The sequence below is a fragment of the Protobothrops mucrosquamatus genome, unplaced genomic scaffold, assembly GCF_001527695.2.
Source record: "Protobothrops mucrosquamatus isolate PMUCROS unplaced genomic scaffold, P.Mucros_1.0 scaffold_168, whole genome shotgun sequence".
In the NCBI taxonomy this organism is placed as follows: Eukaryota; Metazoa; Chordata; class Lepidosauria; order Squamata; family Viperidae; genus Protobothrops; species Protobothrops mucrosquamatus.
The window spans coordinates 761,435-773,953 of NW_015386244.1; the positions used below are offsets into that span (position 1 = coordinate 761,435).

Sequence of the window (12,519 nt, forward strand, 5' to 3'; positions counted from 1 at the left end):
GGCCATAAGGAACCAATGATGAAAAGAAATTCTATGGTTTTCTTTTGCATTGTCTCCCAAAAATGAGCTTCAAGATATGATGCTTTGGGACATTTACACATGGTCATCAACTCACAAGCACAATTTAGCCCCAAAACTTCTGTTGTTAAGCGAGACATTTGTTAAGGGAGTTTTGCCACATTTTACGACCTTTCTTGTCAAAGTTGTTAAATGAATCATTGCAGCTGTTAAGTTAGTGACATGGTTGTTAAGTGAATCTGGCTTCCCCATTGACTTTGCTTGTCAGAAGGCCACAAGAGGTGATCACATAATCCTGGAACACTGCAACCGTCATAAATGTGAGTCAGTTGCCAAGCATCTGAATTTTGATCATGCAATCATGGGGATGCTGCAATGGTTGTGTAAAAAATGATCATAAGTCACTTTTTCAGTGTCATTGTAATTTTGAACAGTCATGAAATGAACTGATGTAAGTTGAGGACTAGCTGTATTAGAAATGATTCCAGGATGTTTTCTTGGTTGGCTCCTATGCCTTTAAGAGTTTTACAATAAGCAATCATAAAGTCCTTAGTTTTGAGGGCAGTGCTGATAATGATTTAATGTTAGTTGCTTCTGGAGGCATCACTAAACCACAAATACCACAATAAAAATACAATTCTAATAAAGATTTTTTTTTTCAAAAATAAGAAATGTTATTTCAACTAATGAGATTCTCCCACGTTTAGCCCTAGGAAAAATCCTTTTTGCTGAATGTTTTTTTCTTTTTCAAACAACAAAAGGCAATGAATCAAAACATTATATGGTTTATAAGGACAGAAAGCTATGGAGAGATGGAATGCATGTGGTTAGGATAAACCAGATTTAACCATATTCCATTTTCTTACCTCGTGCCTTCAATTTATTTGGGTTAATATTGGTTATTCCTTTTCTGCATTTTGCATAAAATTGCTTATCACAAAAGGGAATACTTTGTTGCATGCATGTTGAATTTCTGTTTAACATTCTGTTAAAACTTAAAAGTGCACTGAGGAAATTAAACAAGTTACATCAGCGTACCTTAACCTCAACATCTTGAAGCTGTGTGGATTTCAACCCAGAATTATCCAGCCATCATGCTGGTTTGGGGAATTCTGGAAGTTGAAGTCCACAAAGCTTCAAGTTGCTGAGGTTGAGAAACACTGAGCTACATTGTTGAAGTGATTCATGAAACAGTCAGCACATTTTTCCCTATCATCTGAATATTACCTAGTCTCATAAACATTATCCATATTAACTGCTTTATTGTACAACTTTCAATGCCAGAATTAGTAATCATCTTCCACAGCATTCCTACATAGGCATTATATTTATTCTGAGCCTGTGGCACCATGATATAAACTATGTCACATATAATCAGTTGAAGTTGTTCAATGCCTTCATAAGTTGAAATAAGGCCAAATAAATAAACATGTTTCTATATCTGGTATACTATTTTTAAAATATGGAAGTTACCACTTGTCAACATTCAACATGTATTTTTTCCTATAAAAATAGAGAAAAATGCAATATTTAGATAAAGGGAATAAACTTTTCAACTATGTTGACTATCCCTACTCCACTTTTATTCAGAGCTATATAGAAGTATTTGCAAATAGTGGATGCATTATCCTACACTTAACATCCTGATTTTAGGGCCCTGACCTGGAAGGATCCCATGAGGAAGCTATGCAAAAATCTTTCTCTGAACTTTAGATCAAAGCATGGGTGAAGGAAAGATAAAGAGCAGAAAACCAGAAATCTTAGATACACGTACTCCCTTTGCTATGTTTAATAAGAAACAGCTCAGTCCTTGAATGTCGAAAGATAAAAACTGTACCGAAATATAATTGAAATTATAACTGTTAGGGCATTATGTAAGGTATCACAGCTGTTGAAATAGTGTCCTATGAAATGAATGTTTAATCTAAAAGTATTGATGTACAATGAAACTTCAAGGAGGAATGTAGGCAACTCCTTTTTCATTATTTCCAATCTTTTCATTAGAACAGCTTTCCCCAACCTTGTGTTACCTGATACTTTGGACCATATCTCTCATAAATCCCCAATCAATATCTCCAAAGGTCCCATGGTTGGAGACAGCACAATTTGGGATTGTTGTTATTGTCTAAATTATTGAAACTTAAATGAAGCAAATTATACTAAAGAGTAGCTAAGCAACTTCCTCATTCTATGGAGATTCTCCATCATCCAGGTCATGATTGTCCCAAAGAAGAAGCAACTGAACTTTCTTTGTTTTTTCTTTTAAAGTGTTTCGCTTCTCAACCAAGAAGCTTCTTCAGTTCAGAACTGAAAAAGCTTCTTGGATGAGAATTGAAATGTTTTCAAAGAAAAGAAACCAAGAAAGTCCAGTAGCTTTTTGGAAAAGCACCTTTGGGACAGCTTCCTCGTTCCTTCTTATGGATGGATAATACCAGTGCTTTTTTTGTAAAAAAAAAAAAAAAAGGTGCCGAAACTCACACATGTCATACAACCCGCCTTGCCTACCCTACAAGGTTCCATCCAAAAAAGGTGCCGGAACTCAGTTCTGGGCGTTCTATGACAAAAATAGCCCTGGATAATACAGTGGCTAAACCTAGAAGTAAAAATTCTAAGGCAGTGGTGGCAAACCTATGGCACATGTACCAGAGGCGGCACTCAGAGCCCTCTCTGTGGGCATGCGTGCCCCCTCACCAGCAGCCCCCCCAGAGAGTTGCCCCTAGGTGCGGCCCGTGCGGAGCAGCACAGCCAAGGACATGGCAGCTGGGCAGGGACATCACACACAGATGATGCTGCAGGGCGCAGATGGAGGGTGTGGCCACCATGGTGCTGTAGGGCCGCCTGGGCGAACTGCTGTGGTGGGTCATGGAGGTGGCCGGTGGCCCTGGGGGCGGGCAGGGACAGGCGGGGGCAGGCAGGTTTTTGGGTACTCGGTCTCTAAAAGGTTCACCATCACTGTTCTAGGGCCACGTCTGGCCTCTGAGTGCCCTGGATGTAGTTCACAGACTTCCAAAATTGATCATGAGAATCTTTTTAATGTGACAAGGAAAAATAAAAAATAAAATGATTTGAGAGTTAATTGTAACAAAGAGCCAATTGGTTCACTGGTTAAGGTATCTTGCTAGAAACCAGGAAACTGTGAGTTCTAGTCTCGCCTTAAGCATGAAAGCCAGTCGGATGACTTGGGGCCAGTCACTTTTTCTCAGCCCAACCCACCCTCAAGATTGTCGTTGTGGGGAAAATAGGAGGAGGAAGGAATATTATGTATGTTTGCCATCTTATAAAGTAATAAAGGTGGGATAAACTAATACATAAATAAAATAATGGAGTTGGGCAGCTTATAAATTTAATATACTTAAATTATTTCCTCACATAGCAGCTAATACAATCTGGAGATGCAATATAAAACTTGTAGTATGTAAATCTTTACAATAATAATAAATATATGTTACATACTAAAGCTTTTCTTATTATCTCAAAGCTATGATTGGATGGGACCAATTATGTCAAATGTTACGTGACTATTTGCCAGCAATAGAGTCCAACAACATTTTATTTTTTTTTAGAATATAACTGATATTTTCATTGACTTCCCACCCACTTTGTATTTGTTGGCTGCTGGATTCCTTAATTAACATATTGACCAGTGGAGGGATTCAAATATGTGAACAACTGGTTCTCTGTGTGGATGCCGCTTCCGGAAGTCCATTCTGGGCCAAAAAAATAGCTACTGGTTCTGCCAAAGTGGTGCAAACTGGCTGAATCCCACCACTGTGTTTGACCAAACTAAACTTTGATAGCTTACCCACCCTCCAGTTTAAGTCTTTCAATGCAGAATCTGATTTATTACTGGGCAACCTCACTTTTTAAGTATATTTTTTATTTGAAGTACATATATGACATGATTATACATACTAAGATTTAACACTAATATGTAGCACATAGTTTTCATTTCTTGATATAATGCTAGGGATTTCTGAAAAAACATTCTGAGTCTACAGATTGAAGTTTGACAAATATTCTTAGATCTGAGTAAGATTACTTTCCTGGGAGCTGCCAATATTGAGAAACTTCTTGAGCCATGAGATGATTAAAAGAAGATCAAAAAGTTCTACAAATCAAAGAAAGCTAAGTAACTATTCCTTAAGGTTGGAAGGGATTGGGGAAAATACAGAAACATTATAGGTTGGACAAGGCATAAATAATCATAAAGTGTTTGCAGGTTTCTTCCCAAGAAAGAGGAATGTGGATGGAAGACTTATGGAAATATTTAATCACTTGTAATACAATGTGTAAATCAGAAAAATACAGTCTGGCATTGCAACACCTTCCATACACTTCAAAGAAAAAAAAATATTATGCTGCTGTACTGAGTCCAGTGCAACAATGAACTAGCTCTGTGAATATTTATTATCATAAAGCAATAGACTAAATTAGATAATTATCACTATAGGTGAAAATATTCTCTCTCCCACCCATTTATTGGCCAAAGCAGGCTTCTTAATATGGTTACCCTTCAAATGTGCCAGACTACAACTCCTATGATCCACTAGTCATAATGGAAAATGGATGGAACTTGGGTTCAACATAGCTCTCTTTTCCAGGCATATGTGTAACCCAGAGAGCCCTCTAAGGCATGAATTCGAATATTAACTAGATGTCAAACTTTTTTATCTGCTGAAGAATTTCTGTGGGTAAGACATTCCCTATTCTGCTGAATGGTGTGGCTTTTTGTAAAAGGCTGTTTATGTAACCCACGTTCTATCATTCTGACATGATTGATTAATGCTACTTGTATAACAGTAGCAGTTAAGATCGATCATCAAGAGGTAATTGTCTAATTGTAAAAATATAAACTAAGTCGGATTTTATCGAATGTTACTTTCACCAGAAGTTTTTTTTTAAAAAAAAACTATACTGCACTGTTATTCTTAGCAGCTAAAATCTGGGAAATAAGCCATGTGCTACTTTGTATCTCAACAAAATGCGGGCTATACATTTTACAAACAGATAAATGTGTCTCAGATTCATGTTTTTCCTTATCCGGTTTCAAAAAAAAAAAAAGAGTAAGAAGGGACACCGGTTGGATTTCAGGCTTCTGAGTGGCAAATTAAAATCCAGAACTTTGGGGATTTTTGGGGGTGGGTGGAGAGAGATCAGGAAAGGGCTGAGCAGCTTGCGCTGCTCGATGCAACACCATGCCTACATAGGAAGAATTACCAGTGGGTTTTCCGCGCAACGAATGTATATTAGGGGCGGGGAATCTCTATTGCGGTGGTTCTCAACCTGTGGGTCAGGACCCCATTTGGGGTCGATCGACCATTTCACGGGGGTCGCCAAGCAAGGCTGTCCGCCATTTTTTTTGTCCACCATTTTTTTTGTCCGCCTTTTTTTCCCCTTTTCCGACGGGTGCCTTACCTCCCTTGGGCTGGGCCAGCTGGTGGTCGGCCTGCTCCGTCTCTGCCACTTGCCAGCTACGCCTCGGCCGGTGCAGGGGGCGGAACCACGCATGCATGGCGCTCCCAGGCAGGGAAAGTCCTCGGACTTACGACCGGTTTAGTCCTCGACTTACGACCGGTTGGAGTCGTGGCATTAAAAAGGTTGAGAACCACTGCTCGGCCAAACCACCTCGCAGATGTTGATGAAAATTCTCAGCCAACCAGACAGAGCTGTCGGGAAGTTGAATCTGGGCAACTGGACTTCTTTCCCTTACGGGTTCGAAACGCGGCGCTGCTTAGTAGCGGCGCTGCTTACACTCGCGCTGCTTTATTTCGAACCCACAAGAAAAGAAGTGCAGTCGCCCCAACTCGACTTCCAGACGCGCCGCAGGGGTGGCTACGGGGAAGGCAAGCCCGAGGAGCATACCTCCGCTTCCGAAGAGGCTGAAACGCTGGCGGGCGAGCGCAGCAACGGTGCGTTGCTGGTCACGTCGATGAGCCTGGAGCAGGCAGAGCCCGCGCGGGGACTGCTAGCGCTTCTCATGCTCCCGCCGACCGAGTGCGCGCGAGGCTGCTTTGACTTCGGCGTTCGGAAATAACCCCAGCCAGGCGCGTCCCTTAAGCGCCAGGTTTGCTTGGCTACCTGGGTTTCTATGTCAACCGCCTCGTGGGTAACACAGCTGAGGCTGTAGATTAGACCGGCTACGCCCGCTCGGTTATTCTCGCGAGACGTGTTCAGAATAGCGGGATCCTAAAGTTTGGTTTTATTAGGTGTTGGGCGAGCTTCCCCCCCACCATCCAGCTTGGGGTAGGGCAGGGGTAGGCAACCTCGGCTCTTTTATGACTCATGGACTTCAATTCCCAGAATTCCTGAGCCAGCTATGCTGGCTCAGGAATTCTGGGAGTTGAAGTCCACGAGTCATAAAAGAGCCAAGGTTGCCTACCCCTGGGGGAATCATTCGATTCATCGTTCGTAGCGCCGTCCATCTCGCAAATGCGACTCGGGAAGGCTAAGGCCCCATTAAAAAATCACGAAAAACGAGATCAGCCAAACTTACAAGAAAATGGGAAGGGAAGGTTCCTTTAGGAAACCGAAAAAAGATGATCAGGAATAGTGTTCACCATTCAAAAGCTGCATTTTTTAAAAATAATCCTTTATTCTTTAATAAAGTATTATTCTAGAGAAGGCATTCTAGAGAGAATCTATTTGGTTTATGCTGACAATTTTTTTATTTTTACACCTTAAAAAATTGTCTGATTTTAAATAAAGTACATATATATATAGCATACTGCATTTTTTTTTTGTAGAAATGGCATTACTCCCTCCATTCTTTTTAAAAAATATTTAAATATCCCAGAATGGAGGGGAGGGGGAACAATTTTTTTTCAGCTGTATTTGGACTGGGCCCTTTGTGATTTTCAGAGGGTTTTACCAAAAAGCCTTTTTGACTGAACCTGGTCAATTAAATGCATTTAACAAAAAGCAAAAAGAGTAAGATCTGTTTGTTTTGTGGTATGAAATCAAACCATCTGGTGAAACTGTTCCTTGCCTTCCCCCCCCCCCCCATTAAGCTCAGCACTCCCCTCATGTGTAGATATAAAAAAAGACAATGAATAAAGTATTTTGCTTTACAGCATGCTAATTTTTACTACTTAAAAAAGAGCCTTTAAAACAGTAGCGCCCAACCTTGGCAACTGTAAGACTTGTGGACTTCAATTCCCAGAATTCCCCAGGCAGCTCTATGGGGAATTATAGGAGTTGAAGTCCACAATTTTTAAAGTTGCCAAATTTGGACTCTCCTGCTTTAAAGGAAATTGGGACAGGGAGCTAAATAGTGACCCATGCAGAGTTCCCTGGCAACACTTGTCAAATTAATTCATTTTTGGACTGTCTTGCCAACAGAATGTAACTGATCTGTCCTTTATTCCCTTTTGCTACATTAATCCTGAGAAGCATTTCATTTGAGGAACTTTTCTATTCCCAGGAGATTTTCAATGTGTTACCTCCTAATCTTTTAAAATCATTAGTTTTTAATATGTTACATACTGTACTGATGGGTTGCTTTTATAGTAAAAGTATATCAGCCGCTTGGCTTAATTGTCCCTTATACATTACTGAGATTTGATACATATTAGTAGTCTCAATTCACACTACTTTTTCACCATTGTATACACTAATTCACAAGGCTGATTTCAGAATGTTTTGGAATATATATTTCATAGATCCTTTTTCTTGCATGTAGCTGCTGAATTTAATAATATTGGCTTTTTACAGTTGAAAATTAGGGTAGCTCAAAATATTTTTGGGGAGATTTTTGAATTCTTGAATGGATTTTCAAGAAATATTATTTTCCTATCCTGGAAATGTAATAAATTTGATTTTAGTGTGTCTTAGTCTCTCCACTGGTAGTTCTTTTTGGGTTATATATTATTACTATGGTGCACCAGTCAGCTGAAGGATCTTAAGGTTTAAAAACATAATCATGTTGAATCATATTCCCAAACATTAGAATATTGGGATATATTGCTTTTGGATTGTTGCAAAAATATGTGATTATGTGTTCCTGGGAAGAAACACTCATATCAGATTGAAAGGTTAGTTTAGTGAGCTCTCAGCCTTTGAACTGATGCTTTATTGATGGAAAGGCAAGATCAGGCAAAACTATTCTATAGTTTAGGTTTAATTTGTTGGTTAGAAATTATTTCTATTTATTGTAAAAAAAGTAGAGAGCTATGTTGTTCATTCTTTTTATGTTAAGTCCCCCCCATTTTAATATGCATTATTTAGTGCTCTTTTAAAGATATAATTGAATAGTTTGGAATGAAACCATATAAGTTTTCAATTGTTATTTTTTCTACTTCGTATAAAATTCAATACAATGTCTCATAATCCATCGAATAAAAAAGCAAGTTTTAAAAAAACAACTTTCAGTTCAGATTTTTTTCACATGCTGTATTTTTAAACATCCTTCTATTTGACAGCATATTAGGAGTGCTTAATAGTTGTGTTCAAAATTCATTCTTCTTTGTCCTCTTCAATATAAGCTACTTTCCAAAGTGCCTGAAGGCAGGACAAGAAGCAATGGATGGAAACTAATCAAGGAGAGAAGCAACCTAGAACTAAGGAGAAACTTCCTGACAGTTCGAACAATTAATCAGTGGAACAACCTGCCTCCAGAAGTGGTGAATGCTCCAACACTGGAAGTTTTTAAGAGACTGGACAGCCATTTGTCTGAAATGGTATAGGGTTTCCTGCCTGAGCAGGGGGTTGGACTAGATGACCTCCAAGGTCCCTTCCAACTTTTTTATTATTATTATTATTATTATTATTATTATTATTATTATTATTATTATTATTATTATTATTATTATTATTATTATTATTATTATCCTAAGTTACATTTTATCAATACTTTTTTGTGCATAGAACAAAAATGGGCATTTCTAAAGCTATTCTAATTCAAGTTATTTGTTTCTGAAATATTCAGCTTCTTTGCTCTTTGTTCACTTCTACAATTCAGTAGAATGAATTGTAAATGAGAATTTATGACTTAGCTGTCTATGTAGGAGACATTAACAGTATGAAATCGTTTTCTGTAACAAAACCTCTGTGTTTATTTATATGCTCCATGATTACTTATGTGAAAAATACATCAAAAAAGATCTTAGGAACAATCTAGTTATAAAAAAACAGCATCTATTTGTGATTTTAATTACACAAGTCAAATGTGAAAGCAGCCTAAGAAATGCATTACTGCTGTAGGTCATCTTCCTTAAAAATCATTTTTCAGCTTATAAAGTCTACTGGTAAAAGTTTGTAAAATCCAGAGCACTTAGTAAAAAAAAATCTTAGATAAGCTTTTAATCCTTTTTGTGGAAACTTAGAAAGCAGTTTCAGTTTTCTACTTTGGCAAATTTCCACTACAGATTACTATTTTTTAATTATTTATTAGTAGAGGGAGTGTGGGATTTTCATGACCCTGTTAGATATATTTCAGCTGACTTTTTAAAGTCTGCTAATTTCCTTTCCCAAAGGAGAACTATCCATCCTATTAATAAAGTCAGAACAATGAAACAAAAGCTTTGTTCCTCTTGTGGACCACTTTGCCTTGTGTATGACGATTGCCAGAACTTTGGAGAGGATGTTACAAGCAGATTTAAAATGTTTCTGATGACTAGTAAACATTCCAGCATCCAGAATTTATTACTTTCTCTCAAAACTTATGAAGAATCCTGTTTACATAAATATTTAAAATAAATTAAAGAAAAATAAAAGGTCACAATTACAGAGAACAATAAAAGAGAATTTTTCAGAATTCTGGTTATTAACAAATGAATATAATGCTGTCATGCTGTATCTTCAGATCTTATCTTGTTCCAAGAGGCATACACCAGTGTTTCTAATTTAGGTGACAAAGTAAACAAAACATGGACAGAGTTGGGAAAAAAAATTAAGTGCGCCTGTTGACCAAAAGTTCAGGCACACAACTGTATTAACATGCTGTTCATTCGTGGGTAAGCCAGAATCTTGAAAAATTTACTTTGCAAATATTTACCTCTTTTTCATATTTGTTGTATTCAAATCTGTTCTAATATGGGTCCTTGTGCATGTTTGCAAATAATAATGTTCCTCAAAAATTATGCTTTCCAATTCCATGCAAACATAACCATAGATTTTGTTCTGAAAGTTGTTGTTGAGTCAAAGGAAAGCATTATTTTCTGCAGAAAATATGTAATTCCTTTTATTATTATTTTCTAGTGAACACAAAGAATTTTAGCATTTACTAAAGTGCTAGAGTAAATTTCATGGATTCAATCTGAAGGAGCACAACACTGAAGAGAGCCAGATTTTATTACAACAACAATCATTGGGTGCCACCTTTACAAGAGGGGACACTGAATGATGGAAAAGCAAAGATTTTTGTAGACATTGAGGGCCATAAGGAGGGAAATCCCAGGGACCTGATTTGCTAGCCCTTTTGGGGAAGCTAGGCAGAATCTTGTCAATATATTTGGCATTCTATTTCAGGAAGGCAGCAGAGTTGGAGAAGTCCATTGATGAAGGAGATGGAATGTTGAGGTGATGAGATGGAAGGTTGAGTTTCTCTATGTTGCAATTGCCTTGTAAAGCTGCCCTTTGGCTGGGGTGAGGAATGTCTATTGTTTGGTTTAAATGGCATTGCACAGGGCTTTGTCTTGAGGCAAGAAGGATCAATTTGGGTCTGACAGAATTAAATAAAGTAATGGACTAGGTTTAACTCTACTTATGTCTAAAAGGCAGAGAGAGAAAATATTTATTTAGATTTATTTTTTCCACTATACCAGTGATGGCGAACCTTTTAGAGACCGAGTGCCCAAAAACTGCCCCTGCCCCTGCCCCTGCTCCACCCCCGCTCTGCCCCCAATCCCCCATCCCGCCTGCCCACAGGACCACTCACCGCCTCCAGGGCCCGCCGCAGATCGCCCAGGCAGCCCAGCAGCCCTATGGCAGCCACACCCTCTGCCCGAGCCCTGCAGCATGAACTGCATGATGGGGTATGAGGGCAGAGTCTTGTCTATGCTGCCTGGCTGCATGTCCTTGGCTGCGCTGCTCCATGTGGGCCACGCTTGAGGGCGACTCTCCTTCAGGGGGCTGCTGGAAAGGGGGTCGCGGGGGAGGCGAGGCTGGGGCAATGGCACGTGTGCCCACAGAGAGGGCTCCGAGTGCCGCCTCTGGCACCCGTGCCATAGGTTCACCATCACTGCACTATACTAAACATAGAATTTATACTCAGATAATTGAAAAGACATAGATTGCTTCTATGGACTTCTGCAAAGTTGTAGCCTATTAAAGATGCAAAATAATTCCACCACAATTTCACTAGAAATTAATTTTATGCTTTTGTGTTCATTAAACTTTGCAGCAGCATGAATACCAAAACCGTATCGGGTTTTGGGAGCATGCACACGCTGTTTACAAGCTTGTGGGTGCTCCGGTCCTCAGGGCTCTACTCGGCTTCCAGGGATCTTAGATCCTCGGGCCCGGGATCACCAGCTGATGTTATGCAACGCCAGGTCCGTGGTAAACAAGGCCCCCCTCATCCAAGATCTTATCCAAGAGGGGGGTGCGGACCTGGCAGGTCCTGGCAGGTATCACCGAGACCTGGCTGGGCACGGAAGGGGGAGTGCCCCTTGTTGATATTTGCCCGCCGGGTTTCCAGGTATTCCATCAGCCGAGGACCCGGGGTAGGGGCGGTGGGGTAGCGGTCATTATAAGGGAGAGCCTATGCCCGAGGGAGACCACTGTGCCTCAGATAGACGGTGGAGAGTCCCTCCTTGTGAAGTGGGGACAAGGGGTACAAGTGGGCCTGTTGATCATATACCTGGCCCCCTGCTATGTATCAACGCCCCTGCCTGAGCTGGCTGACGTAATAGCCGGGGTGGCAGTTGAGACCCCCAGACTTATAGTCATGGGGGATTTCAATCTGCCATCGGCGGGCGAAACGTCGGCGGCAGCTCGGGAGTTCCTGGCTTCCATGACGGCCTTGGACCTGACCCAATTAATTCATGCCCCCACCCACACGGGAGGACACACACTGGATCTAATTTTTGTCTCTGGCCAGTGGCAGAATGATCTGGAAATGGGGGAGATAGTTATAGAGCCCCTGGCATTGTCAGATCATTCACTCCTTAGGATGGACTTCCGGACCGCTCCCCCCCGCCGCAGGGAGACGGAACCGCATAGATGGTTCCGTCCCAGGCGCCTGATGGACCCGGAGAGGTTCCTGATGGAGCTTGGGCCATATCCGGAGGATCTAGTTCACGACTCGGCTGAAAATCTGGCGGCGGCCTGGGATGTGGCCGCTGCCGCAGCACTGGACCGAGTCATGCCTTTGCGGCCTCTGACCCGACGCAGATCTCAATTGGCTCCCTGGTTCACCGAGGAGCTGAGAGAGATGAAGCGCCGGAAAAGACGCCTAGAGAGCAGTTGGAGGGCTAGCCGAACCGAATCCGACCGAGCACAGGCAAGGATGCATGTTAGATCCTACCTAGTGGCAATGAGGGTGGCGAGGTCTAATTACTACTC

At 40.6% G+C, this 12,519-nt stretch overlaps 1 protein-coding gene across 2 annotated transcripts in view; it reads right to left on the reverse strand.

Moving 5' to 3' along the window:
- The window catches only part of CCDC170 (coiled-coil domain containing 170), a 54,810-nt gene extending 48,726 nt beyond the window's left edge, over positions 1-6,084 (reverse strand). The window contains exon 1 of one of the 2 annotated variants that reach the window (XM_015821920.1): positions 5,881-6,084. In XM_015821920.1, coding sequence (XP_015677406.1) covers positions 5,881-5,997 — 117 coding nt within the window. In that variant the 5' untranslated portion in view covers positions 5,998-6,084. The remainder of the gene's footprint in view (positions 1-5,880) is intronic. The other variant, XM_029285220.1, reaches the window with a different exon arrangement.
- Positions 6,085-12,519: the final 6,435 nt, after the last annotated feature.